At 42.7% G+C, this 27,645-nt stretch overlaps 1 protein-coding gene across 1 annotated transcript; it reads left to right on the top strand.

Annotated features, from left to right (window-relative positions):
• Positions 1 to 240: 240 nt before the first annotated feature.
• Positions 241 to 27,645, top strand: LOC115469729 (the record flags this gene model as incomplete). The annotated part of the gene is made up of 3 exons (XM_030202518.1): positions 241 to 633; positions 26,828 to 26,944; positions 27,139 to 27,645. Coding segments are annotated over exons 1-3 (1,017 nt in total), but the record flags the coding sequence as incomplete, so codon positions are not given.

Below are 27,645 nucleotides of genomic sequence, written 5' to 3'. Positions count from 1 at the left end.
TTAACTTTCCTGTCAGTGCCTGAGTTCTTGACATTTATTTTTTTTAAACACAAGCATGGGGGAGGCAAGTTGGCGTCTGAGTAGGACATGTGGGGAACACGCTTCTGACTCTTTCCTTACTATTGAGAAGGATCGCTAATTTTATGCCGAAACGATGGGGCAAGGTTAAGGGTTCTCTTCCCCCTTCAGTACCTCTTTCCTCCACACACCAGACCGCAATTACCTCCACAAGCTCCATGCATGGCTGCTGTTGGAGTAAGGAAGTACTGCAACTTGGCATGTGATTGGTTGCTGAGTCTCTTAGGTCCTGAACCGTCTCCTCAACCCAAGGACCCTGCACTGCAGCTGCCACGATTGAAAGAGGCAGGATTAGTTTCTAGCAATGCTGGCCAGGCAGTGCTGCAGATCTCCGATCCAGTTGATCACACACTGATATCGACAGTGTTGGGTGAGCTGACTATAGAGTTGTCTAACGTCAGTGTCCAGGGTCCAACGGACATCATGATGCAGGCTTTGTGCGTTGTAATTCATGCCTTAGCTATTCAATGGCTGGATTACTGTAATGTTCTATCTAGGAGCATAGGTCAGAGAGAGAGAGAGACCAGGCGACTGCAACTGATGCAGAATATAGCTGTAAAGCTACTTTTTCATGCTACAAAATATGACCATGTGACTCCCTTTCTTGAAGCTGAACACTGGTTACCGGTGGAGCATCACATTACCTATAAAATATTGCTTCTGGTTTCAAGATTTTTTTATACAAAGCTGCCTGCTTTCTTGTTGCCTAGTTTGCAGCCTTATATGCCTGGATGGCTTCTCCGCTTTAACCAACAATCACTACTGTCAGTTCCTTCGTTGAGCACCATACCATCTTCTATAGTTCGGAAGATGATGTTCAGTGTGGTGGGATCAACACTCTGGAACAATCTACCCAGTGCTCCTTTGTAGAAAAAAAGGTGCCAGTACTCATACAGTGTCAACCTTAAGGACAGGATGCCTATCTATGACTCCACCCCTACAGTAGCCACACCCCCACAATAGCCACACCCATTTTACCAACCATGGAGCATATAAAAAGGTATCATTTGAAAATAGTACACGTCCCTAGGCCCAACAAAACTAATAAAATATGTAGACAAAAAAACATCAGCTGAAATCCCACAAAATCAGACTCTGGCGTGCAGGATAACACCAGAAAAACAAAAATATTTTCCCCGTGCTATAAAAATAGAAGACATAAATTTCAAATATTCCATTCACTATATTACAAATTAACGACTACACATAAAACAAAAAAAATTAGCACAGCTACCACACTACTTTAACTTAAAATAAAAATAAAATTCTTTTTTCTACCTTTGTTGTCTGGCCATGTACTTCTTTTCATTTGTGTTGGTCCCAGTCTGTAGTTTCTATTTTCCTCATCTTCTCTTAACTCTATTGCCAGGATTTCCTGTTTGTCATTTTTCTCTCCTCCTTTTCCTTTCAGCTTTCGTAGATTTTATTTTCTGCCTTTATCCTCATTTAGTTCTTTCTTACTATCCAGTCTTCCAGCATTTCTCCCCTTGCCCTCTCTCTCCAATCAGCATTTCTTTCCTTGTCCCTTTCCTCCCCATTAGCATTTCTCCCCTTGCCCCCTCTCTCTCCCCATCCAGCATCTCTCTTCTTGCCCCTTTTCTCCTCATTAGCATTTTCCCCTTGTCCCCTCTCTCCACATCCAGTATTTCTCCCCTTGTCCCCTCTCTCCACATCCAGTATTTCTCCCCTTGTCCCCTCTCTCATCCAATATTTCTCCACCTGCCTCCTCTCACCCCATCCAGCAACTCTCCTACGGCTGCTGCTGCTTCTTCCAATCAGCAGCAGTGGTGGGAAAATCAAGAAGTAAAAGGCATGAGGCCACAGTGCTCAGAGTGTGCTGTTGGCTCTGCTGATCCTTTGTCCTTCTGACATCAGCTTCCTGTTCCAGTGCAGGGGATCAGCGGAGACAACAGCATGTGTCCCAGCACTGCAGTCCTGTGCCTGCTATTCCTTGCTGTGCCTGCGGCGCTGATGCTGTTCATTGGGAAAAGCAGCTGTGGCCACAGGAGAGAGGCGGGAGCTGGAGGAGATAAGCGGGGATGGGGAAAAAAAGATGACAGTAAGCTCTGGCACAAAAAAAGCCCTGAATCTACCCATACTCTTACGTACAGAGATTTCTCTTCCTTAAAACCCACTTCTTCCAGTTGGCTTTCCCTAACTAAATTTTGTTTCTTTAACGGTTGATCTGCCTCAGCCATAGGAAGGCAAAAGAGAAAACTGATCCATTGGATGTCTCGGCAATTTTTGAGTTTTCTTCAGAAGAAATTAAAAATAGACCTACTTTGCTGGTCTCTTTTGTCTTTTTACAAGACAAAGAGGCAGTTTTGAAACTCTGTTATCATGATAGAGACTAATTTTTACGGTGTTAAAGTCTCAGTTTTTCCAGATGTTTCTAAGTGGACTCAGCATAGGAGAAGGCAATTCCTTGAATTGAAACAGCATGTTTTGTCTATAGGAGCCACCTTCCAATTGTGATTCCTTGTAAATATTTAATTTCCTTACAAAATACTCATTATGGGGCCAATATTCAGCAAGCCTGGCAACCTCCCACAGTTGGTGGTCAGCCCGGATATTCAATGCTGGACCGTTTCTGGTGTCCAGCATTGAATATCCAGTTTATTTTTAGCAGGTTTAAAGTTAACTGGCTATGTCAATATTTGAAGATAACCAGTTAACTTTAAACCGGCTAAAGATATAGCAGCTATTTAAGCAGCCCCATGTAGCCGCTTACAATAGCTGGATATGAATTGTATATTCGGGGATAGTCGGATATATAACACACTATAGCCAGTTATCTCTTAGGCACTAACCAGGAATATTTCATGGAATGTGGTGTATATTTTTTTTATGAACCTGAACATCTGTCTGCTTTAGTGTCCTCAAAATCTCTTGAGCTGCAAGTAGCTACTTCCCCTGCTGAAATTGCTGCAGCTAGCTTACCTCTAGGTTAGGTTGCTTGTAAATTGTATTCAAAATATTGTTTGTTCTGCTGACTATGAATATAATATTTTTCTTCATTTAATTGCCCTGTAAATTGTGAAATGGATCTTTTATATTTGAGGACTAGTGATTAGAAGTTATTATTTGAATATCAAACAAATTTTTCTTCTGTATATATGGTGAACTTTAACTTCTTTGCTGCAGCAAGTTTTATTTGCTTGTGAATTTATTAAAACTTTTCAATATAAATTTTAAAAAATAATAATTGTATATATTGAAATTTCTAGGAGTGGCCTAGTGGTTAGAGCATGGGTCTTGACATCCAGAGGTGGCTGGTTCAAATCCCACTGCTGCTTCTTGTGATCTTGGGCAAGTCATTTAACCCTCCATTGCCTCAGGTATAAACTTAGATTGTGAGCCCTCTAGGAACAGGGAAATACCCAATGTACCTGAATGTAATTCACCTTGAGCTATTACTGAAAAAGGTGTCAGCAAAAATCCAATCCAAAAAATAATAATAATTGACCAGTTATCTTGTACTGTAATTCACAATGAGCTGTATGGTATTTAGCAGAATTCAAGTAATAATATTGTATTGTACAAAGAGAGACACTTCCATGTAAAAATATAATCCTATATAATAATTCTCACCTCCAACGTTCTGAGGCTGCCTGGAACCGTGGATCTCTCGAAGGTGGTCTGGTAGATGGAGTAGATCATCCCACTGATTGGCTGTGTCTCGGATGACGTCACCAGCCCGATGCACAGCAACAAACCGTGACCCAGGCAGGGGGAGCCCTACTCCTCCCCCTGCCAACTGCCCTAAAAAAGCCACCGCCTCCCTCCCTCTCCTCTCCTCTCCCGAACCGCTGCCGCTCTCCCGAAACTCCCCCCAGCTGACGAAAAAAACGCCGCCCCTAGGAGCCTCAGTTGTGCCTGCCTGCCTCCCGTTTCATTTCCATCAGAAACGGGTGCGCTATAGCGATGTGGGTAAGCAAAAGTGAAAGATGATGCATGTCACTGTACAGCTATGCAACCATGCTTGGAAGGAATGGAACTTGGAGGGATGGAGGGGGGGATGAGGACCCTGGGAGGGAGTGGGGGGAGGACCCTGGGATGGAGGGAGGGAGGGGGGTGAGGACCCAAGGAGGGAGGGAGGATGAGGACCCAGGGAGGGAGGGAGGATGAGGACCCTGGAACTGGAAGGGAGGGAGGGGAGGCCCTGGCACACACTCTCATTCTCACACACACACTCTCGCACCCAGTCTCAATCTCTCTGTCACACACACTCACACATTCACTCTCTCTCTCTATCACACACTCATTCTCACACACACTCTGTGATACACACACATAAGTACATAAGTACATAAGTAATGCCATACTGGGAAAAGACCAAAGGTCCATCAAGCCCAGCATCTTGTCCATGACAGCGGCCAATCCAGGCCAAGGGCACCTGGCAAGCTTCCCAAACATACACACATTCTATACATGTTATTCCTGGGATTTTGGATTTTTCCAAGTCCGTTTAGTAGCGGTTTATGGACTTGTCCTTTAGGAAACCGTCCAACCCTTTTTTAAACTCTGCTAAGCTAACCGCCTTCACCACATTTCCCGGCAATGAATTCCAGAGTTTAATTACACGTTGGGTGAAGAAAACTTTTCTCCGATTTGTTTTAAATTTACTACACTGTAGTTTAATCGCATGCCCCCTAGTCCTAGTATTTTTGGAAAGCGTGAACAGACGCTTCACATCCACCTGTTCCACTCCACTCATTATTTTATATACCTCTATCATGTCTCCCCTCAGCCGTCTCTTCTCCAAGCTGAATAGCCCTAGCCTCCTTAGTCTTTCTTCATAGGGAAGTCGTCCCATCCCCGCTATCATTTTAGTCGCCCTTCGCTGCACCTTTTCCAATTCTACTATATCTTTCTTGAGATGCGGCGACCAGAACTGAACACAATACTCAAGGTGCGGTCGCACCATGGAGCGATACAACGGCATTATAACATCTTCACACCTGTTTTCCATACCTTTCCTAATAATACCCAACATTCTATTCGCTTTCCTAGCCGCAGCAGCACACTGAGCAGAAGGTTTCAGCGTGTTATCGACGACGACACCCAGATCCCTTTCTTGGTTCGTAACTCCTAACGTGGAACCTTGCATGACGTAGCTATAATTCGGGTTCTTTTTTCCCACATGCATCACCTTGCACTTGCTCACATTAAACGTCATCTGCCATTTAGCTGCCCAGTCTCGTAAGGTCCTCTTGTAATTTTTCACAATCCTGTCGCGAGTTAACGACTTTGAATAACTTTGTGTCATCAGCAAATTTAATTACCTCGCTAGTTACTCCCATCTCAAAATCATTTATAAATATATTTAAAAAGCAGCGGTCCTAGCACAGACCCCTGAGGAACCCCACTAACTACCCTTCTCCATTGTGAATACTGCCCATTTAACCCCACTCTCTGTTTCCTATCCTTCAACCAGTTTTTAATCCTCCTATCCCATGACCCTCCAATTTCCTCTGTAGCCTTTCATGAGGTACCTTGTCAAACGCCTTTTGAAAATCCAGATACACAATATCAACCGGCTCCCCTTTGTCCACATGTTTGTTTACTCCTTCAAAGAATTGAAGTAAATTGGTCAGGCAAGATTTCCCCACACAAAAGCCGTGCTGACTCGGTCTCAGTAATCCATGTCCTCGGATGTGCTCTGTAATTTTGTTTTTAATAATAGCCTCTACCATTTTCCCCGGCACCGACGTCAGACTCACCGGTCTATAATTTCGAGGAAATCCTTTCTAGCGCCCGTTTCCTTTCAAACAGAAACGGGCCTTTTTTACTAGTAATAATAACAATTCACTCCCTAAATTTTTGGGCCTCAGGAATGGGGAAGTAGAATCCTTATTAACTCCACCCATGCCACAGTGAGGAACCTGGATATAGTCCAATGCATCTGAAAAAAATATTGCATCTTATAATTTATAACAGCTATAGAATTCAGTCTTATTGCTCTCAGTTTTCAGAGTTAGGGTCCTTTCCACAAAGAGCTTAAAGCCTTTGCTAATACACAGAAAGGTCAAAGGGCTTCCCAAAGGAACTGAAGTATTGGGATCCAACCAAATTTTATTTATTTATTTGTTACATTTGTACCCCACACTTTCCCACTCATAGCAGGTTCAATGCGGCTTACATAGTAGTAAGATTAAAAAAGTATAATGGAGAGAATACAGTCTAAGCTTAACAGAGTAAAGGAGATGTGTAGATAGGTAACATTATAAGGGAGAAGGGTATAAGAGGTAGGAGGAGGAGCTAGTTTTAGGCTAGATTGAGATAATAAGGTGATAGGGTTGGATAAAACATAGGGAAAAATTGGAGGAGGTGTGGTCTGAGACATTGACATTGTCACAGGGTCAGGTGAAGAATAGGTGGGTACATAAAGTTAGGTCATGGCGTTTGGCTAAGCTTCCTTGAATAGATGGGTTTTCAGCGATTTTCTGAAGGGTAGGTAGTCTTTGATAAAGCAAATGGGTCTGGGTAGGACATTCCAGAGTTGACTACCTTTGAAGGAGAGGTTCACCAGCTCCAGTTGATTCAGAATGCAGCAGCAAGACTCATAGAAGGTTGCAAGTGACGTGACCACATCACACCATTTTTGCAAAAACTTCATTGGCTACCAATACAATACAGGGCTAACTTTAAAACTCTATACCTGATCTTCAAGGACCTGAAAGGAAATGGCCCCAAGTATCTGAAGAATAGGATGATCCTGCACACACCGCCAAGGACACTAAGGTCCTCCCAAGGACTTTCACTAACTACACCCTCTCCAAAAGACATTACGCAATGTGATACCGGCAAGCGAGCCTTCTCCGGAGTAGCCCCCACACTCTGGAATGCATTGCCTGAAAGGCTCCGCTTAACACAAGACTATCTCTACTTCAGGAAGCAGGTGAAAGCTTGGCTCTTCAACCAAGCCTTTAATGGAAGAAGTAACTAACTTGATAGTCTACCTCACACACAAAAGGATTGACTCGGGCTGCACATACTGCAGCGGGACATGTTTATCTACTCCTAGCCTAACTGAGATAATATTTAACCATCTGTCTGACCTCATGTGCAACTTTCTTCAAATCAGTCACCTTACTTTCAAATTCTTCCTACTTTCTTACTCATCTATATGTTACAACTTTGCCTTACCCTTCACTACCAGTTATAATGTTCTATTATGTATTGTGTTGTCATTGCAAGTAGTATACCATGCCATATTTTGTATTGTTACTTGAATATTTTTACTGCTGTAATTGCCTATTGCTCATGTTTGATCTATTCTTACTGTACACCACCTTGAGTGAATTCCTTCAAAAAGGCGGTAAATAAAGCCTAATAAATAAATAAATAAATAAATCCTATTAATTAATTAATTAAGGTTGCAGGTCTTTTAAAGTAACCCCCAAATCTCTCTACCAGCCCTCCTGCAGATGAGTGCTCTGTGTTGCACCAAACATTCCTGGCCTGGCTTTGATTGTTTCCTTGTCTTTCCTTCTAGTTACCCTGCCTTCCAGGAAGAGGAAGGAGGGAAGGAAAAATTCCAAACCCAACCTGTTCCTGTGCACTTGATTGTGGAACAGATGCCAGTGGAGGAATGCAGATGAAAACTGAGAGGATGCAGCAGCACTCAAAGGAAGCACCGACTCCAGTTTGAGTTATAGGCTGTTATTATAAACATTGGGAGGAGGTTGTCTAAAAACTTTCCACGAGTTTCTATTGTTAAACAGTTTGCTACATTATTGTATGTATGCTTGCTGGAACAGACAGAATCATATAGTCCAGGTACATTATTGATAAAGGGGGGTGGGGGTGGGGAGGGAGATGAAGGGAGAATTATTTTGTGCCTATGCAAAAACTCTGGGATAAGTTTGGTCTTATTTAAGACCAAGACTATTGATTTGCTGGGTTATGCTTCATGTACTTTTCATTTCTGGTTAGATTAATTTTCCTTTGCTGTTCTGTCACTAATTAAATATATATGTACCGTAATCAATAAGCACTTTCAAGAAACAAAGTATCCTGCATAAAGAGAGAAGGAGAGAAAGGGAAACTATAACAAGAAACATATATCACCAATTATACATTACACCTACAAGGGGATCTAACAAACATCGTCCACCTAAGATAACAAAAGCCTTTCTAACTGATCTGGTTTATAAAAAACATAACTAGTATTTGAAAAGGTAATTAAACACATTAAAGGAATTTTTTTTTTTTAAAGTAGCTCTTAGACAACACCCTACCCTTCAATTGCAAAAACTGTCCAAGTTGTGTAGCCCTAGAAACATCTGGAAATATTTGTAACTTCTTCCACAAAATAAGTAACCTTTCTTCTTGAACTAATTTTTCAAAACTAAGGCGTCCTTTTACAAAGGTGCACTGAAAAATGGCCTGCAGTAGTGTAGACGCGGGTTTGGGGCGCACACAGAATCATTTTTCAGAACACCTACAAAAAATGCCTTTTTAACATTTTTGCTGAAAATGGACGTGCGACAAAATGAAAATTGCCGTGCGTCTATTTTGGGTCTGAGATCTTACTGCCAGCCATTGACCTAGCGGTAAAGTCTCACAGGGTAACTGGGCAGGAATGACTTATGCAAGCCAAATGCCACTTGGCGCATCCGATACGTGCGGCCAAAAATAAAAATTATTTTCCAGATGCGCGTATCGGACACACGCCAAAAATGAAATTACTTCAAGAGCCACGCAGTAACTCCCTTTTTGGCATGCATTGGGTGCGCTTTAGACTCTTACGCGGCTTAGTAAAAGGGCCCTTAAAAGTTTTTCAAAATAAATGATACCAGTAGAGTGTTCAGGAAAGTTGTCTTGAGTTGTTGCTAAAAAAGCTGTTAAATCTGAAATCTCATTTCTCTTAACACTACTTACTACTATTTAACATTTTTTTAGCGCTACAAAGTGTACGCAGCGCTGCACAAACATAGAAGAAAGACAGTCCCTGCTCAAAGAGCTTACAATCTAATAGACAAAAAATAAAGCAAGCAAATCAAATAATGTGTAGAGGAAAGAGGAGAGGAGGGTAGGTGGAGGCGAGTGCCTCCCTCAACCTGACTTATCTTAAGGACCTTCTTTGGCAAATAATAACATTTTATAACACCAATAGTACCCGCATTAGTCAGAACCACAATTCCCTGAAATATTTTCTCAATAAAATCACAGCAGATAAGGCACAAAACGTGAAAATTCAAAAATCTCAGATTAGAAGACCTAATCTGATTTTCCAACACCTCTAGCTGTCTATGCAACAAAAAGACTATCTGTTGTACAGACCCAATCGGGGTTTCAGATTTTTTAATAGCATTGTCCAGTTACTGAGTTTGCTGTTCAAATAATTCCATTTTTGTAACAACTTCCTGGGAAAAATGACAGAGCTTCTGTACCAGGCCCTGTAGCAATGCTTCAGTCCGTTTCACCACTCTCCAAACATCTAACAAAGATATTTAAGAAGGTTCCACTTCACCAGTAGGGACTTCCTTATGCGCTTACAAATTAGAACTACTGCCTGGCTACCACGTGCCCCTGGCGGTAATTCTAATTTCTATGTGCGTCCAAAACGCACGGCAGAAAATAATTTCTATTTTCTACCGCATGGCGTTAACTGGGCGGTAATCAGCAGTGTACGCATGCTGACAATTACCACCCGGTTAACGTGTGAAACCTTACCACTATGTTAATGGGTGGCAGTAAGGTCTCAGGCCCAAAATGGACGCGCACTGATTTTTATTTTGCCACACATCCATTTTCGGCAAAAAAGACCTTTTTTGCAGGTGCGCTAAAAATTGGCCTGCGCCTGTCCAATACACATGTCTACACCAGCACAGGCCGAATTTACCGCACCTTAGTAAAGGGCCCCATAACTGGGTGTGGCTGTTCAGTGGAGGACCCTTTACAAAGCATCGTTAAGCTCAACATGAGCTTACCGCACACTAACTCAGGACTACCGCTGGTCCAACACGGCTGCCGGTGGTAGTTCCGCCTCGAGCACCCCATTTTTGGCCTGCCAGAAAAAAATGTTTATAGCATGGCACTAACCTGGTGGTAATCAGGCATCGCCACATACTGCCTGGTTACCGCCAGGTTACCGTAGGACCCCTTACCGCCACCTGAATGGATGGATGGCGGTAAGTGCTCCCCGCCGCATGGCCATACAGTAAAAGTTATCATGCCGCATAGCCATTTTTGAGGGGAGGGCTTTTTACCCGCTGCAGTAAAAACATCCTGGCATACGGCAAAAATGACCCCTGCCTCTACTGCAGGGCCCTTTTTCCCCGCAGCTTATTAAAAGGACTCCTAGATGTTGCAAAGTGGGTATAGGCAACTGTGGCATAGCTGAAACTCCCTCAAAGGAGGAAAAATCTTCTCTGGACAAATCCCTTGATGGGGACAGATTGGAAGAATTAGGCAGGTCAGGGCAACGCCTTTCCCCTGACCTCTACTGCTTATTTCTATGGTGCTACAAGACATATGCAGTGCTGTACACATTATACATTGTACTTTCTCTGTCTCTTGTGGGCTCACAATCTGAGGTGTTGTTTTTTTGGGGTGGTTTATACCTGGGACAATGGAGGGTTAAGTGACATGCCCAAGGTCACAAGGAGCTACAATGGGAATCAAAACCAGTTCCCTATGATGTCAGCTAACTTCATTAAGGGAAAGGGAAAAGGAATGGGACTTGATATTCTACCTTTCTGTGGTTTTTGCAACTACATTCAAAGTGGTTTACATAGTATATATAGGTACTTATTTGTACCTGGAGCAATGGAGGTTTAAGTGACTTGCCCATAGTCACAAGGACCTGCAGTGAGAATTGAACCCAGTTCCCCAGGATCAATCTCTGCAGCACTAACCATTAAGCTACTCCTCCACTCAAGCAGAGTCAAGATTTCATGTTTATAATAGATGATTATTGCATCTTGATATTCCCTACTTACAAAGTGCAACCAGGTCACATGTTAGAAACATAGAAACATGACGGTAGATAAAGGCCATGTGACCCATCCAGTCTGCCCATCCTCTGTAACCCCTAATTCTTCCTGTTCCTAAGCGATCCCACATGCTTATCCCCTGCCTTTTAAAATTCTGGAGTACAGAAAGTGGGAGGACGACCAAGGATCCCAAAGACTAAGAAGATGTATAATAAAAGCGAAGTTTATTGTGGTACGGAGACTCGACACAACGTCGTGTTTCGGCCGTTAGGCCTGCATCAGGAGTCTGTAGCCAAATTTAAAAACATAAGAAAATAAGGAACAATACAACAAATAAAAAACATATCAAAATGTACAGGGATGTATATGTGAGATAATAAAGGTACATTACATTTTAATTCTGGAACGGATGTAAAAATAGACAAAGATTAAAAACTAAACAATGAAATAATGGCACCAATTGTATAAAAACAAAATCATATGCATTTTAAATAATAATACAACAGATAATATATTTTTTAAAAAACAAGAAATTATGTTTTCTGTAAAAAATATATATATGTGTATAAACGATATTAAAAGCACTCTATATTTTTATTCAAGAAACAAGCATAAAATGAAAAATTAAGAGTGGCGTTTAAATTTGAACGAAATGGAATAAAACCTAATAGATAAAAGACAAAAACGTATACATTATTAAAATAAAATACACCAGGAAATATATATTAATATCTTTTGTTAAAAAGTTATATGACAGATGGTAGATGTGCATGTACAAGATAAGTTTTATGTTAAAATGCAAACTATATCAACAGCAAATACAAATCATAATACAAAACATGTATATGGAAATTTGAAAGTAGTCTTTGAAATCTGAAAATGATATACTGTGAATAAAAAATAGACTAACACTATGTAAAGAATAGAATAAAACAAGAAATATTGGCAGAGAATAATGAATGGCAAACTCAATGGTATGATTGAGGCAGAAAGGGCCATGGATATAGATGTATGTTAATTTAATGACACTGACCTTAATCGTAGATAACACTTGAACAGATGATGATTAAAAATCTTCTTATAAGATAGTCTGATCAGAAAATAAAATAATGAGTGGAGGAGTGGTTAGAGTGGTGGACTTTGGTCCGGGGGAACTGGGTTCAACTCCCACTTCAAGCACAGGCAGCTCCTTGTGACTCTGGGCAAATCACTTAACCCTCCATTGCCCCAGGTACAAATAAGTACCTGTATATAATATGTAAGCCACACTGAACCTGCTATGAGTGGGAAAGCATGGGGTACAAATGTAAGAAAAAAATGTGTCTGAGTGTATATTGATAAAGCATATTTGAAAAATACCATATAAAAAATATATGTAAAAAATCCTCCAAATACTAGTTTAAAAAACTTTTGAGAATATAAATTGAAAAATATATAAATAAAAAAATTATAAATTAAAGAATACAAAATAAAAAATAGAAAAATAATGTTACATAAACAAGGTGGCACGGAATGGGAACAAAAACAACAATAAAAATATAAAAATATTGCAAATCAAATATTACAAAAAACTAGAAATGTATTAGCAGCGTAGATAATGTATAGAAAACTAAAATATAGTGCCTTAAAAAGACGGTTATGGGTGTGAGCGTGCTAATCTGATTTATTGGACTACACTCTTACAGAGAAATGCTTTGCAAGAACAGCAGAGCATTTTAAACAGGCACAAAAAAGCGTAAAAGAATATAAAAAATACCATATGAGATAAAAGACAAACTAAAAGGACTAGCAATGAAACAAATAAGAACAAATGTTAAAATATTAGACAAACCAAAATGCTGTAAAAGTGAAAACGACAACAGCAAAAAACGTGAAACAAAAGAAGGTGTGTGATATGTAATAGAATCCAAGTGCTCTTTTTAAATTCTGGAACAGTCCTCGACTCCACCACCTCCACCAGGAGGCCATTCCACGCCTCCACCACCTTTTCTGTGAAATAATACTTCCTTAGGTTGCTGCTAAGCCTATTCCCTCTTAACTTTGTCATATGCCTCCTCATTCCAGAGCTCTCCTTCATTTGAAAAAGGCTCTCTTCCTGTACATAAATGCCCTTGAGATATTTAAACGTTTCTATCAGGTCTCCTCTCTCCCTCCTCTCTTCCAGTGTATACATGTTGAGGTTCATAAGCCTGTCCCTATAATTTTTGCATTCAAGACCGCTTACTAATTTCGTAGCCACCCTCTGGACCGACTCCATCCTGTTTATATCTTTCCTTAGGTGCAGTCTCCAGAACTGCACGCAGTACTCCAAATGGGGCCTCACTAGAGACTTATACAACGGCACTATCACCTCCTTGTTCCTGCTGGTCATGCCTCTCTTTATGCACTCAAGCATCCTTCTGGCTTTGACCGTCGCTTTTTCTACCTGTTTGGAAGCTTTGAGGTCATCAGACACAATCACCCCCAAGTCCCGCTCGTCCTTCATACACTGTTAAATATACAACTATAATTCAGCTCACTGTCAACAATTTAGAAACAGTTACCCTGCACATTCTGCATGGAGCAGCAAATACCACTCTAAGCCATCTTACTGGGCAGACTCGAAGGACCATGCTAGCCCTTAGCTGCCATTGGTTACTATGTTACTCTGTCTGTTCGCAACTTGCTCTCAAAGTCATGCAACAACAGAGAAATGAATTAGAGAATGACACAGGGACAGGGACCCACGGTAATCTTGAGGAGGGGGACAGGGACAAAGCCCATGGGGACAGGGTGGGGACAGATTCCATGGGGATGGGGCAAGGACGGGGATGGGGACAGAGCCCATGGGTTTGTCCCTGTGTCATTTTGAACTTTGAAGCCTGTTAATGAACTGGACTGTTATTTATGTTTGAGTGATGCAGACCATGATATTTTGATGTTTGGAAAAACATGCAAACATGCTGGCCATAACTAGCAAAATTTGCATGAGGGAACCTGTACATTCCTGCTACCAGCACATCTTCTGAGAAGACATTTTCTATTGCAGGAAGGATTGTAGAAGACAGGAGAGCTAGACTGAATCCTAAGATTATTGATGCCTTTTATTCATTCACAGATTAATAAATCAAACCAGTGCTTCATAGGGCATATTTCTCCCCCATTAAGACATACAAAAAGGGTTGTGTTTTGTACCCCTGGACATTTTAACAGGGTGGATTAGGGTTCCTTGAGGTAGTAGAAGTCAGCTATTGTTGGGGTTGGAAGGGTAGAGGGTGATGGTTGTGGGGGTTATTATAGTTGTTTGTTGTTGTTATTATTGTTTTCTATTTGTGATTTATAAACAACAGTTGCACAGCATATTGCTCCTTTTTATACTTTAACAAAAAGATTTAAATATAAAATCATAAGTATTCAAGGCTTCTGCAGATGAGGACAGAAGCCACGGGGATGAGATGGGGACGGGGACAGAACCTGCAGGGACAGGTCATGGACAGAAACAGAGCCTCTGGGGAGGGGAGGGGGACGGAGACAGAATCTGCTGGGATGGGGTGGGGATGGAGACAGAACCCATGAGGATGGGGCAAGAATGGGGACAAACTTTGTCCCCTTGTCATTCTCTAAGATGAATCTCTGACTACACAGGAAGTGTTGTTTCAGCTGAGGTACTGTGTTTTATACAGTATCCCAGCAACAGAAAGATATGGATTTTACATTGCTCTTTGAAAAAATCCACACACGTCTGTGTCTCAGTCATTGGGAATGCAACCCGAGAGATGGGAGAAAAGTAAACAGTTACCAATCTGAGGAATAAATGATTCAGACACTGTGAAGCAGGCTCAAATTGTCTGGATTCTCCTGAAAAGATTATTATTATTATTATTATTATTTATTGCATTTGTATCCCACATTATCCCACCTATTTGCAGGCTCAATGTGGCTTACGTGATAGTTTTGTTAACATAGTCAGTTGCAGATTCAATGTGGCTTACATATTTTGTTAGCAAAGTCATTGCAGGGTGACAGATACATTTAATATTATGTCGAGGTTAGGTAAGGGTAGAAGGAAGTAGAAAGGGGTGATTAGGTAGTTATAGTGATTGGTAGTTATAGTAGGTGAGTGTCAGGCGGATTTGTGTGGCCGTTAGTTCTCATTGTATGCCTTGTTGAAGAGATATGTCTTTAGAGATCTGCGAAAAATGTTTCGTTGATTGTTCTCAGGTCTGTAGGCAGTGCATTCCACAATTTCGTGCCCAAGTACAAGAATGTGGTATCGTGCATCTGCTTGTACTTTAGTCCTTTACAACTGGGGAAGTGCAGGTCGAGGAACTTGCGGGATGCTCATGTGGCGTTTCTTGGAGGTACGTCTACAAGGTTTAGAATGTAGATTGGGGCGTCTGCGTGAATGATTTTGTGTATAATCGTGCAGATCTTGAACGTAATGCGCTCCCTAAGTGGGAGCCAGTGAAGCTTCTCTCTTAAGGGTTTTGCATTTTCATATTTAGTTTTTCTAAAAATGAGTCTTCAGTTTTCTGTGCCAGCCTCATCAAAGCTTCCTTTAAGGAGCTCATTAGTCCATGCATAATTTTTTGGTGTGCGTTTGCTGTAATTCCCACCAGCCATGCTTTCTCCCAGATTTTACTGCTAATGGCTCGCTGTCTTCTTGGAAAAGCTTTTACCAGGTTTTGCCCATCTGCATGAGTGATTATGTTATTAAATCCTACTATGGAAGTTGTTGTGACATCATAGTGACCATGAAATTATTCACAGGCCAAAAACTGCACTTTTCATACATCCTTTAGCAAACACTTGTCAACCTGTTTTGACAATGACCAGTCCGTACTTCTGCTCCACTTTCCACCTATGGCCCAATGAGTTTAAACTTTCCAACACACAGATAAGTACAAGGACCTGTTCTCTTTTTTTGCCTAAGGCATTGTACATTATGCCCACAAACCAGTACATCTAACAATGTGATGCACTTCGGCTACACAATGCTCTTTGTAACCAGTCAACAAACTAATTTATTACACACCAGAGAGCCGAATGCTTCTTGTGTGTGGGAAATACAAGAGCAAAAATGAGTGCAGAGGAAGGACTATTGTTAGGATAGATGGGTGGACCATTCCTCAACCGGTTTTCAATTGTCTGGGGCCAAATTCTTTTTTTTTCTTTTTTTTTTAAGGTCCATTGCACATACTAGAAATATGTTGGGGTAGGAACTAGAAAGGAGCAGTGAGCTTTTCCCCTGCCACCCCCTCTCTCTGTATCCAACCCAACACAAAATTCAGAAGAAAGCCACATTTGGGAGATTAAGAGTAATTCAGGAAAGATTAGGCATGGAAACAAATGTTATCCAGTGCAGAAGCATTTTAACCACTTATGTTGCCCTGGAGAAAGTTTTGTGGATAGATCTTCTCTGACTTTTTCCAGATTTTCCCCCTCCCCCCCCCCCCCCCCCCCCCCCCCCCCCCCCCCCCCCCATACATACACATTCCACTCATGCCCCCAAATCATGTATACAGTAGAGTAGGAATCACTTACAGAGGCACAATTAATATTAATGCCTTTGCTTGGTCATATAAAAAATCATGAGATGATAGAAAACCAGACAAATATACCAAGAAGCATTAAGCACGTCACTTACTTTACATGAGAATGAACCCTGAGGTCTATGCAGAATCGGAGAGAACCTTAGTACAAACCCCGCAAATCCAGGTCTGTAAACTCCTCCCCCAATGTTAGTAGGTACAGAGCAGAATTATGGTATTTCCCCTTTCTATTCACTATGCAAAAAAAAAAAAAAATTCTGATGGCACCTTAGTGACAGCAACACGAACTCCACATTACCAGGCACATTCTGGAGAAATACAAAACTCTGCTCATCCTTCTTCAATATTGCTTTGAAAATGTTGAAAAGAACTGGACCAAAAACCAGTCCTTGTGGTCAGAGTGAACTCCATTTACCATTACCCTTTGACACCTCCCATTCAACCAGTTCCTAACCAATCACTTATGGGTCATAAGTACATAATTATTGCCACACTGGGACAGACCAAAGGTCCAACAGTGGCCAATCAAGGTCACAAATACATTTTATGCTGCTTATCCCAGAAATAAGCAGTGGATTTTCCTTAAATCAATTTAATAATGATCTATGGACTTTTCCTTTAGGAAGTCGTCCAGACCTTTTTTAAACCCCGCTAAGTTAACCGCCTTTACCACATTCTCTGGCAACAAATTCCAGAGTTTAAATACACATTGAGTGAAGAAAAATTTTCTCCGATTCATATCGCATACCCCTAGTCCTAGTATTTTTGGAAAGAGTAAACAAACAATTCATGTCTATATCAAGTGTGGTTTTTAACCAGGTAGGAGTCACTCCTGATTAGGCCATGCTGTCCCGATGCAGAGCTGAAATTCAGCAGCTCTTAATCAGAGAGTGCACTAAATATGAGATCTGACTATTCTGTACCTAGTGCTGGGGTGGGCAGATATGGGGTGAACCTGGAAGTTATCAGGGCATCAGACAAAAAAGAGGATGAAAGCCTATGTATACAACAAATCCCAACCAAGTCCTCTTTCATATAATATGCAAAAGTACTTTATATACTAAATTCTCCCTTGCAGAGTACAAAACTCGCCTCCACCCATATAAAGAATCTAACAGGGTGAAAAGGACTTTAAACAGGGTCAATTATCTTCATAGGCATAAAAAACCCTTTCACACAAAATATTGTTAAAGCTCCACTTGGAGTTCAGTTTCAACTGGATCCACCAAACTGAACAAGACAAAATCATAAAAATGTCAAACACTTAGCTTGTGTCTTAAATGAAGACACACTTAAAATTCCGTGAGTCAGTCACACCGACTGTGGCCAGAGTTTTGCTATTTCAGCTTTCTCAAGGCGTGAACAAATAATGGGATTCAAGTGACGTGAAGATTGTTCACACTGAAATAAGCTGATTGTTTGTTCACGCCTTGAGACAGCTGAAATAGTGAAACTCTGGCCACAGTCGGTGTGACTGACTCACGAAAGTTAAAGTGCATCTTCTTTTAAGATACAAGCTAAGGGGCCCTTTTTCATGCCTATGCGCGTCCAACACATGTCAAACTGGCATACCGCCCGGTGGTAATTCCATTTTTGGCGCGCCCAAAACACGCGGTAGAAAATATTTTCTATTTTCTACCGCATGGCACTTACCTGGCAGTATTCGGCAATTGATGGATGCTTACCACCCGGTTAGTGCGTGAGACCTTACCCCTAACTCAATGGGGTGGCGGTAAGGTCTTAGGTCGAAAATGGATGTGCGCTGGTTTTCATTTTGCTACACGTCCATTTTCCAGCACATTAAAACAATCCCCTTTTCCAAGATGCGCTCAGGAAATGGACCAGCGCATGTCCAAAACATGCGCCTACACCAGCTCAGGCCACCTTAGTAAAAGGGCTCCTAAGTGTTTGACATTTTTATGATTTTGTCTTGTTCAGTTTGGTGGATCCAGTTGAAATTGAACTGTAAGTGGAGCTTTAACAATATTTTGTGTGAAAGGGGTTTTTATGCCTATGAAGATAATTGACCCTGTTTAAAGTCCTTTTCACCCTGTTAGATTCTTTATATGGGTGGAGACGAGGGTGCTGAGGCTTTTTCCCTATTATATGTTTTGTACTTGGTTTGGATTAGTTATCAAGGCATCGCCAATAGTTTTCTAAAAATCATTCAAAGTATACCTCACGTCTCTTCCTATTTGTGTCCGTTTTCCATGGTCCTATTCCTGCTCCTTATTTTAGGGGTCCTTTTACTAAGTTGCACTAACAGATTTAGTGCGTGCTAAATGATAACACACCCATAGGAAATATAATGGGCATCTTATCAGTCAAAGCGTGCTAAATCTATTAGAACGCCAATCAGAAATATGTCTAGGAAACTCTGCTTTTAACTCATCCGCCTCCACATATCCCTTCCCTTCCCTTTTGACTGTGGCAATGCAGCTTTTGCATTTCTGCCACTAGCATTTCTATAAAAAAAAAGAAAGAAAGAAAAAAAGTCTTATCCCCATTTTGTGTCATATGCAATTTTTTTCTTCCATTTTCATCTTTGAAACCTGATTATTTTCACAGCTGCTCTTAGCCTTTCCAGATATTGTTATCCTCTTTCTGCATCTCTTTTAAGTTATGAATGTTAACCTTTTTTTTCCCTCTCTTATCTTTTTAGCTGCTTCTTTTCGAAACCATAGCAGCCTTTTTCTTTCTCTTATTTATTTTCCTAACAAAGATGGTTTGTTGACTTTACATTATCTTTTTTTAATTTTGCCCACTGCTCTTCCACATTCTCCTAAAGCTTCTCGCCCAGTTGACCAGTTAGTTTTCCTGAACTCTATACAGGCAGTTTGAAAATAGGTCCCTAAAGGCCCCTTTTACCAAGCTGCGGCAAAAGGGGGCCAGCGCTGGTGTTGGTGCTTGCTCTACACGCGTGCCGAGGTCCCCTTTTACCACAGCTGGTAAAAGGGAAGGTCTCGCTTTCCTGCAGGAAATGGCTGGGCAGCAAGTAAAGCACTTGCTGCGTGGCCATTTCAGGGGTGTGCCCTTACCTCTACCCATTGAGGTGGCAGTAAGGGCTCCCACACTAACCCGGTGGTAATTGGGTATCGTGCCGCACTGCCCAATTACCGCCAGGTACAGTCCGGTGCTACAAAAATACATTTTTTTAGCATCGGAAATAACGGTGCAATAGGGGTGGGAAGTACCGCCGGGCTGCTGCAGTAGCCTGGCGGTACTTCCGTTATAGCCAGCGGTAAGCCCGCATTGGGCTTACCACCGCTTAGTAAAAGGAGCCCTAAATGATTGAGAATGAGAAAAGACAGCATAACTTCCCAAAGCTAGGCTATGAAATATTATTGTATACAACATCAACTTGTCACTTACAAGCTTTATTAAGTCTCTGGAAATATCAAATATTTCTATTTTGTGCAGGCTTCTTTCCCCCCTGCTCCTCTATGCTCTCCCAAGGGAGGTGCTGAAGACGAAAACAGCAAAGGAATGCAAAAAAAAAAAAAAGCATGGGATAAGGACACAGGATCCCAAGTGGGAAGGAGAAGTGGGGGGGACAGAGGGTGGACTGAGGTCTGTGGCTTTCCTCTAGGCATGAGGTGAGGTGGACTGGGTGAACCTAATGATTTTTACCTGCTGTCCTACTGTATGAGACTGGTAAGAACAGGTCTGGGAGTATTACAAAGTAGGAATGAGCAGCCAGAAAATTTTCACATCATTTACAGGAATTTTCATTTGGCCATTTTGTAGGGCTGCACTGAATATTCATATTCGATTCAATTCAGCCCCATATAGTGCCCCACATACATTGTTCGTATTCGGCCGAATAGTGATTTAAATTCGAATATGAATAATCCGGGACTCTACTGTGCTAAATCCTACTGAAATAAACCCTTGATCTCTGATTTCACATTGCTTCTTTTATTATTTGTTATGTTAAAGCTCAATGCCCATTATTTGTATTCGGTAGACGTATTCAGCCGAATAATATTTTGCATTATTTATTTATTTATTTATTTATTTATTTGCATTTGTATCCCACATTTTCCCACCTATTTGCGGGCTCAGTGTGGCTTACAATACATTGTAAATAATGGAAATACAGTTTGTTACATTACGATTATGGGTTACATTGTGAAAAGTTAAGAAGATAGAGTCAGATCAATCACCTTTGGGGCGTAGAAACTATAGGATAAGACGTTGGGGAATTGCTACGGTGATCGAATAATAGCAGGAGCGCGATGGGGTAAACAGTTTTTATCTATGGGTAGATTGTTGGAAGGGAGAGAGTACGTGGAAGTGGAGTACGTGAGGTAACGTCTTGAGGCATTGTTGTGATGTATATGGGATTTATATGTTTTGATCCTTGCGGTATGCTTTTTCGAAGAGATAGGTCTTCAATCGTTTGCGGAAGTCTGTCAACTCGTAGACCGCTCTCAGGCCGCGTGGTAGTGCGTTCCAGAGTTGCGTGCTGAGTTCGTATTCGGCTGAATAATAAAATATGCTATTCGGTACAACTCTACCATTTTGCCAGTTTCCAATAAAGGGGGGGGGGGACATTGGAAAGAGTGTGCACTATGTGAAAAGAGGATGCACTCTTTTCCCGATAGGGTGTGCATTCAAACATGCACAATTTTTCTTATGTGCACTAGCGTGCACGTGTGCAATAGTTCATACATGCTTAGTAGTTCTGCCATCAGGAAAGAGTATGTCCTCTTTCTGAAACAATGCACCCCCTTTCTAAAGAGTATGCACTATTACTGACCAACGACAAAGCATGAAATGCCATATTGTTTTCTGATCATTTTTGTTTGGGAACGATATAGGATATCTCATTTGACATTTCTTATATCATTGCAAACAACAGCCCATTCCTATTGCAAACAAGCTTGAACACCAAAGGAAGCAATCCCACCTTATGTTGCAGATCATGGTTAGGACTATTACCAGGGTACACTATGCCCTGGGTGGTCAAGGAGTAGGTCCCCTCCATTGACATGGCTGAGGGGGCGGGGTCTGCTTCCAGTGACAGAATCACACTGGAATAGCTGCATAGGAGCTATCAGTTAATCTCTGCAGCTGTAATGTCCATCCTAGCATAGTGCCCATCCCACCTTCCCCTTCTGATAGCTCTTGCCAGGACATAGCCAGGTGACTACCAACAGGCTGCAATGCTCCAGAAACCAACCTTGTTAGTGTCAGCAGGATGGTTGTAGCCTGGCCTGCAGGATTTTTAGGACTAAGGTCCTTCTTTAAGTATGCAAATTATCCTTTAGAGCAAGGGTTCTTAACCAGTGGTGCCCACACCCGCAATGGGTGTGAGAAGAGATCAAATAGGGTGCAGAGAAGGGTCTTGAAATCTGGGGCAATTTAGTGAAACTTTCTAGACAGAGTGAAGGCAGTTACTAGGACAGTTATTGGTAGCACAACTGTGTATTACTGCAATTTTAGTGACAAGTGTACATTTAGCACTGTTAAAAGTTATAGCGACATATGTAGCTGTCAGTAGTCACTAGTGGACATGTGGTTTAGAAAGGGGGTGCAAGGGTTTCATTGATCAGTTAAAGGGGTGCAGGAACCAATAAAGGTTAGAGCAGCAGTTCTCTGCCTAATCTTTGGGACACTTCTAGCTATTGGCATCCTAGGGCAGCCAGTATATCAGGCTGCTGCTGCTTGGTTAAGAGAACTCACTCTGAGTAAGTTTTATTCTGTGTGCTGCACTGCACTAACCAGACAGGGAAAACATTGCACTACTCCTGCTGGTTTTATGTTAAGTCCCTGACGCGGCTCTTGTGAGGGTAAAACATGGCTATGTTGGGCAGTTAGAGGAACCACATGCTGTTTTTGTGTATCTGTATTGAATAAATATCATTTTATTTTACTACATGGGTCTGCTCCTCTTTTTTACTATTCTGGATTTTGCAGACCACTTGCCTGTATGCTTTTTGGTAACCACAAGGCATTTGCATGAGATAGATTTGCATACAATGGAGGTAGTGCATGCAAATTTATGCCACTGTGGATATGCTGAAAACCTGACTGGCTGGGTGTGTCCCAAGGACTGGGCTGAGAACCTCTGCTTTATAGTTTGGTGTACATTGATTCTGCTGCCTACAGTAAATCACATTTATAATGTATAAATACTGCTCTCACTTTAGTTCTTTGGTGCCATCTGCTGGACCAAGTCCCAAAAAATGAGGTGACAGCATACATCTGAAGAAAATTTCTTTACATGCACACCCACTGTATTTCAAAGCCCTGGCAATGAGATCTGCTGGCACTGAAATGAATGGAACCTCTCACCCCTGATTTCGAAACTTACCTTTAAAAGGCAAGAAGACCAGCACAGTTGATTAATCCCCTGCCAGCTGCAAATCTTCAACTGCCAGTTCGCATTTTTCTTCAGCGTCAGAGTGGGTTTTGCACATTGTTAGTTCTAGTTTATAATGATCAGAGCCGTAATGACTACACATTATTATTTTAATAAAGTTATCATAAAATGTCAGGCAGCTAATTAGGTTAAAGAAAGTTAGAACATAAGAACATAAGCATTGCCATACTGGGACAGACCGAAGGTCCATCGAGCCCATTATCCTGTTTCCAACAGTAGCCAATCGGTCACAAGTACCTGGCAAGATCCCAGAATAGTAAAACAGATTTTATGCTGCTTATCCGAGAAATAAACAGTGGATTTTTTCTAAATCCATCTTAATTATAGTTTATGGACTTTTCTTTTAGGAAATGATCCAGATCTTTTTTAAACTCTGCTAAGCTAATTGCTTTTATCACATTTTCTGGCAATGAATTCCAACATTCCCTTAAAGATATATCAGAAGCAATGAATCAACACTGCTTTTGGCACTGAAATAACACTGCAACATGTGGTGCAAGAATGACATTCAGACATTCGGTGTTGCTGGTACAGTACTATAGCCCTATGCCTGTGGAACTGCAAATGTCACTTTACCTCCATGCATTCAAAGCAGCAGCGTAGCCAGACCTGCCATTTTGGGCGGGCCCCGCATTAACTTGGGTGGGCTGTTCCCAACCCCACCCCTACACAGTAATTTTAAAATATTCCCTCCCCCCCCCCCCCCCCCCCCCCCGGCATTTTCTTCTGTCTCTCTCGGCCTACCTTGGCAGCGCTTTCTCCCTTCGCCATCTCCTCCCTCTCTTCTGACGGCTCTCCCCGTCTGCGTGGTCTGTTTATTTTTAGTCCTTGAAGCGCCGTTCTCCCTCCAGCACCGCACCGGCGATTCCGAAAGCCTTTTGCCAGCGTGCGTCGTCGGGGACGGGGCCTCTCAGGCGCGTCCTGAGGTGGGATGCGCCTAAGGAGAAGCCCCGCCCCCGACAATGCACGCTGGCAGAAGGCTATCGGAATCGCCGGTGCGGTCCTGGAGGGAGAACGGCGCTTCAAGGACTAAAATTAAACAGACCACGCAGATGGGGAGAGCCAGCAGTAGAGGCAGGAAAAGATGGCTTGGGTTGGGGCTTGTTAGGGTGGGCGCTGGGCGGGCCTGAAGGAAAAGTGGCTGGGCCTGGGCCCGTCTAGGCCCACCCGTGGCTACGCCCCTGAAATTTCAAAGTCTTCAGGTTAGCAATGGCAAAGCCACCAGGAATATATTAAAAGGGAGCTACTGTTTGCATTGCAGCATGCTCCAACTGAGAAACTTGAAATGATTGCACAGGAGATGGCAGGAACTCCAGCATGTTTTCCTAAGTGCCATTACAGTCACAGGGATGGATGTAAGTCTGTCCATGTCTACAACTGAGGGAGTCCACTATAGCTCAGATTATTGTGGTCATTTCTCAAATTAAATCTAAGCCATTTTGCCTAGTTTGCCAAAATCTGAACTGGGGCAGCCAGTTTGCCTAGTTTATTTATTTATTTGGATTTTGCTCACACCTTTTTCGGTAGTAAATCAAGGTGAGTTAGACGCAGGTACACCGGGTATTTCCCTGTCCCTGGAGGGCTCACCATCTAATTTTGTACCTGAGACAATCTAATGCTTAAATTGGCCCTGCACCAGTACAAGCCGTTTGGATTATTATCCCCATAGGGGTGATTCTATAAGTAGGAGCCAGTCTGAGTGGAGGAGTAACCTAGTGGTTAGTGCAGTGGACTTTGATCCTGGGGAACCGAGTTCAATTCCCTTATTAAATTGTGCATGCAAATCAGGAACACGCTTAAACTTGTGTGTGTGTGATTTTTGGCGACCTTTATAGAATCAGGGAGATAACTTACAGCACAGCTTCTTAAACTTGTATGACTCCTGAAATTTCACATGACCTCAGATGATGATGAAAACAAAATAGCAGATTCCAACCCCTGCCCTCCTTCACCCATTTCCTCCTCCTCTAAAACAGGACGATAATGGCAGCAGTGGTGGCAATCAGTGCAGGGTTTGAGCCAGTGTGCATTTACAGACCCCGGTACTCTGCATGAATGTCCAGTCTAAGAGGGGGCAGGCCTGCAAATATTGACTGGCTGACGGGTCCAATGATCAGTGCTGCTGAGAGGGGGGGTGCAAAATTCCCCAGGCCCTGCCTCCAAGGGGGGGGGGGCCTGGTGCCAGCTAGCTTCTTTCTGCCTGCCTGTTTCCGGGTCTGTCTCTCTCCTGATCCTGCGTGCCAAGAATCGGATGATTGTATTAACATAATATTGCATTAATGCAATCATCTGGGTCCAAGCATGCAGGAGACAACAGACCAAGGCCGGAGGAGTCAGACACAGGCAAGGAGGTACCTCCTTGGACACAGTGACAGGAAAGTGTTGAGGCGGCACGAATGTGGGGGAGTGGCCTGTTGAGGGGGGTGCGGTGGCTGTCCAGCGGGGGGGGGGGGGGGGGTCCTGCCCCAGGCCCAGCTGTGTCTCTTGGTGGCCCTGCCCATGATGTCTACCACTACTGGGCAGAGACTACAGTGAAGGCTGGAGAGGGGCCTGTTTATGTGACCCCATCCACTAATGATGTGACCCTGTTTGGGATCCTGACCAACAGCTTGAGAACCACTGACTTAAAATATTCTGTCAGTTACATGCTTAACTTTGGAACCCGCACACACTTCACCCAGATTCTGCCTGTATGATGTGCATAAATTTACAGAATAGCCCTTAGGAAGAACTGTGGCATTTCTGCATGCATGTGCACATATATATTCTAATTACTTATGTGCATAAGCAGCATGTAGCTGTAAGCATGTACTTTATTGTGGTCCTAACGTCCTAATAGAACCATTTTAGGGAACTGTCACAGAATATAGTAACCTGCCTACTGAAGGTGTGTGACAAGAAAATGTTTAATATAAATGGAAAAATGGTTCTTTTCCTCGACAAGGTGTGTTAGCTCAGCTTATCTGTGGTTCCTACTGAGAGGGATGACTCATAAATTGAGTGGTAGAATTCAAGCACATGTAAGGTCAGTGAGCATCAGCAGCCAGCCTGAGGACAATTAGGTAGAAGGTGGAAAAATTACAGTTTGTAAACCTACAGGTACAGGGTCTCACTGTTGTATTAGTGAAAAATACACAAAAAGCTGAAAGGGAATAAAAATAAAGTTTGTATGTTGTGTTTGTGGACTATTACACCCAATTGACCAATTCTCTCAGCTCCAACCCCCGTCGTCTCTTCTCCACCCTTAACTCCCTCCTCAAAGTGCCCTCCGCTCCCACCCCCCCCCCCCTCGCTCTCTCCTCAATCACTGGCTGATTACTTCCGCGACAAGGTGCAAAAGATCAACTTTGAGTTCACTACCAAGCTATCTCTTCTTCACCCTTCAACCCTCTCCCTCAACCAACCAACCCAGGCCTTTTTCTCCTCCTTTCCTGTCATTACCGAGGAGGAAACCGCTCGCCTTCTTTCCTCCTCGAAATGCACCACCTGCTCTTCTGATCCCATCCCGACCAACTTACTTAACATCATCTCTCATACTGTCACCCCCCTCCATCTGTCATATCCTCAACCTCTCTCTCTCCACTGCAACTGTCCCTAACACCTTCAAGCACGCCGTAGTCACACCTCTCCTCAAAAAACCATCACTTGCCCCTACCTGTCCCTCCAACTACCGCCCCATCTCCCTCCTACCCTTCCTCTCCAAAATACTTGAGCGTGCCGTTCACAGCCGCTGCCTTGATTTTCTCTCCTCTCATGCCATCCTCGATCCACTTCAATCCGGCTTTCGCCCTCTTCACTCGACAGAAACAGCACTCTCTAAAGTCTGTAATGACCTGCTCTTTGCCAAATCCAGAGGCAACTATTCCATCCTCATCCTCCTTGATCTATCCGCCGCTTTTGACACTGTCAATCATGACTTACTTCTTGCCACACTGTCCTCATTTGGGTTCCAGGGCTCTGTCCTCTCCTGGTTCTCCTCCTATCTCTCCCACTGCACCTTCAGAGTTCACTTGCATGGATCTTCCTCCACCCCTATCCCCTATCTCTTGGTGTTCCCCAGGGATCTGTCCTTGGACCCCTTCTCTTCTCAATCTACACCTCTTCCCTGGGTTCCCTGATCTCATCTCATGGTTTCCAGCATCATCTCTATGCTGATGACACCCAGCTATATCTCTCCACACCAAACATCACCGCAGAGACACAGGCAAAGGTATCAGCCTGCTTATCCGACATTGCTGCCTGGATGTCCAACCGCCACCTGAAACTGAATATGTCCAAGACCGAGCTCATCGTCTTTCCACCAAAACCCATGTCTCCTCTTCCTCCACTTTCTATCTCAGTTGATAACACCCTCATCCTCTCCATCTCATCTGCCCGCAACCTCGGAGTCATCTTTGACTCCTCCCTCTCCTTCTCTGCGCATATCCAGCAGATAGCCAAGACCTGCCACTTCTTCCTCTTTAACATCAGCAAAATTCGCCCTATCCTCTCTGAACACACCATCCGAACTCTCGTCCATGCTCTCATTACCTCTCGCCTTGACTACTGCAACTTACTCCTCACTGGCCTCCCACTTAGCCATCTATCCCCCCTTCAATCTGTTCAGAACTCTGCTGCATGTCTCTTATTCCGCCAGAACCGATATACTCATATCACCCCTCTCCTCAGGTCACTTCACTGGCTTCCAATCAGATACCGCATTCAA

Source organism: Microcaecilia unicolor, chromosome 4 (genome assembly GCF_901765095.1).
Source record: "Microcaecilia unicolor chromosome 4, aMicUni1.1, whole genome shotgun sequence".
In the NCBI taxonomy this organism is placed as follows: Eukaryota; Metazoa; Chordata; class Amphibia; order Gymnophiona; family Siphonopidae; genus Microcaecilia; species Microcaecilia unicolor.
This window is presented reverse-complemented; position numbering and strand designations above follow the sequence as displayed.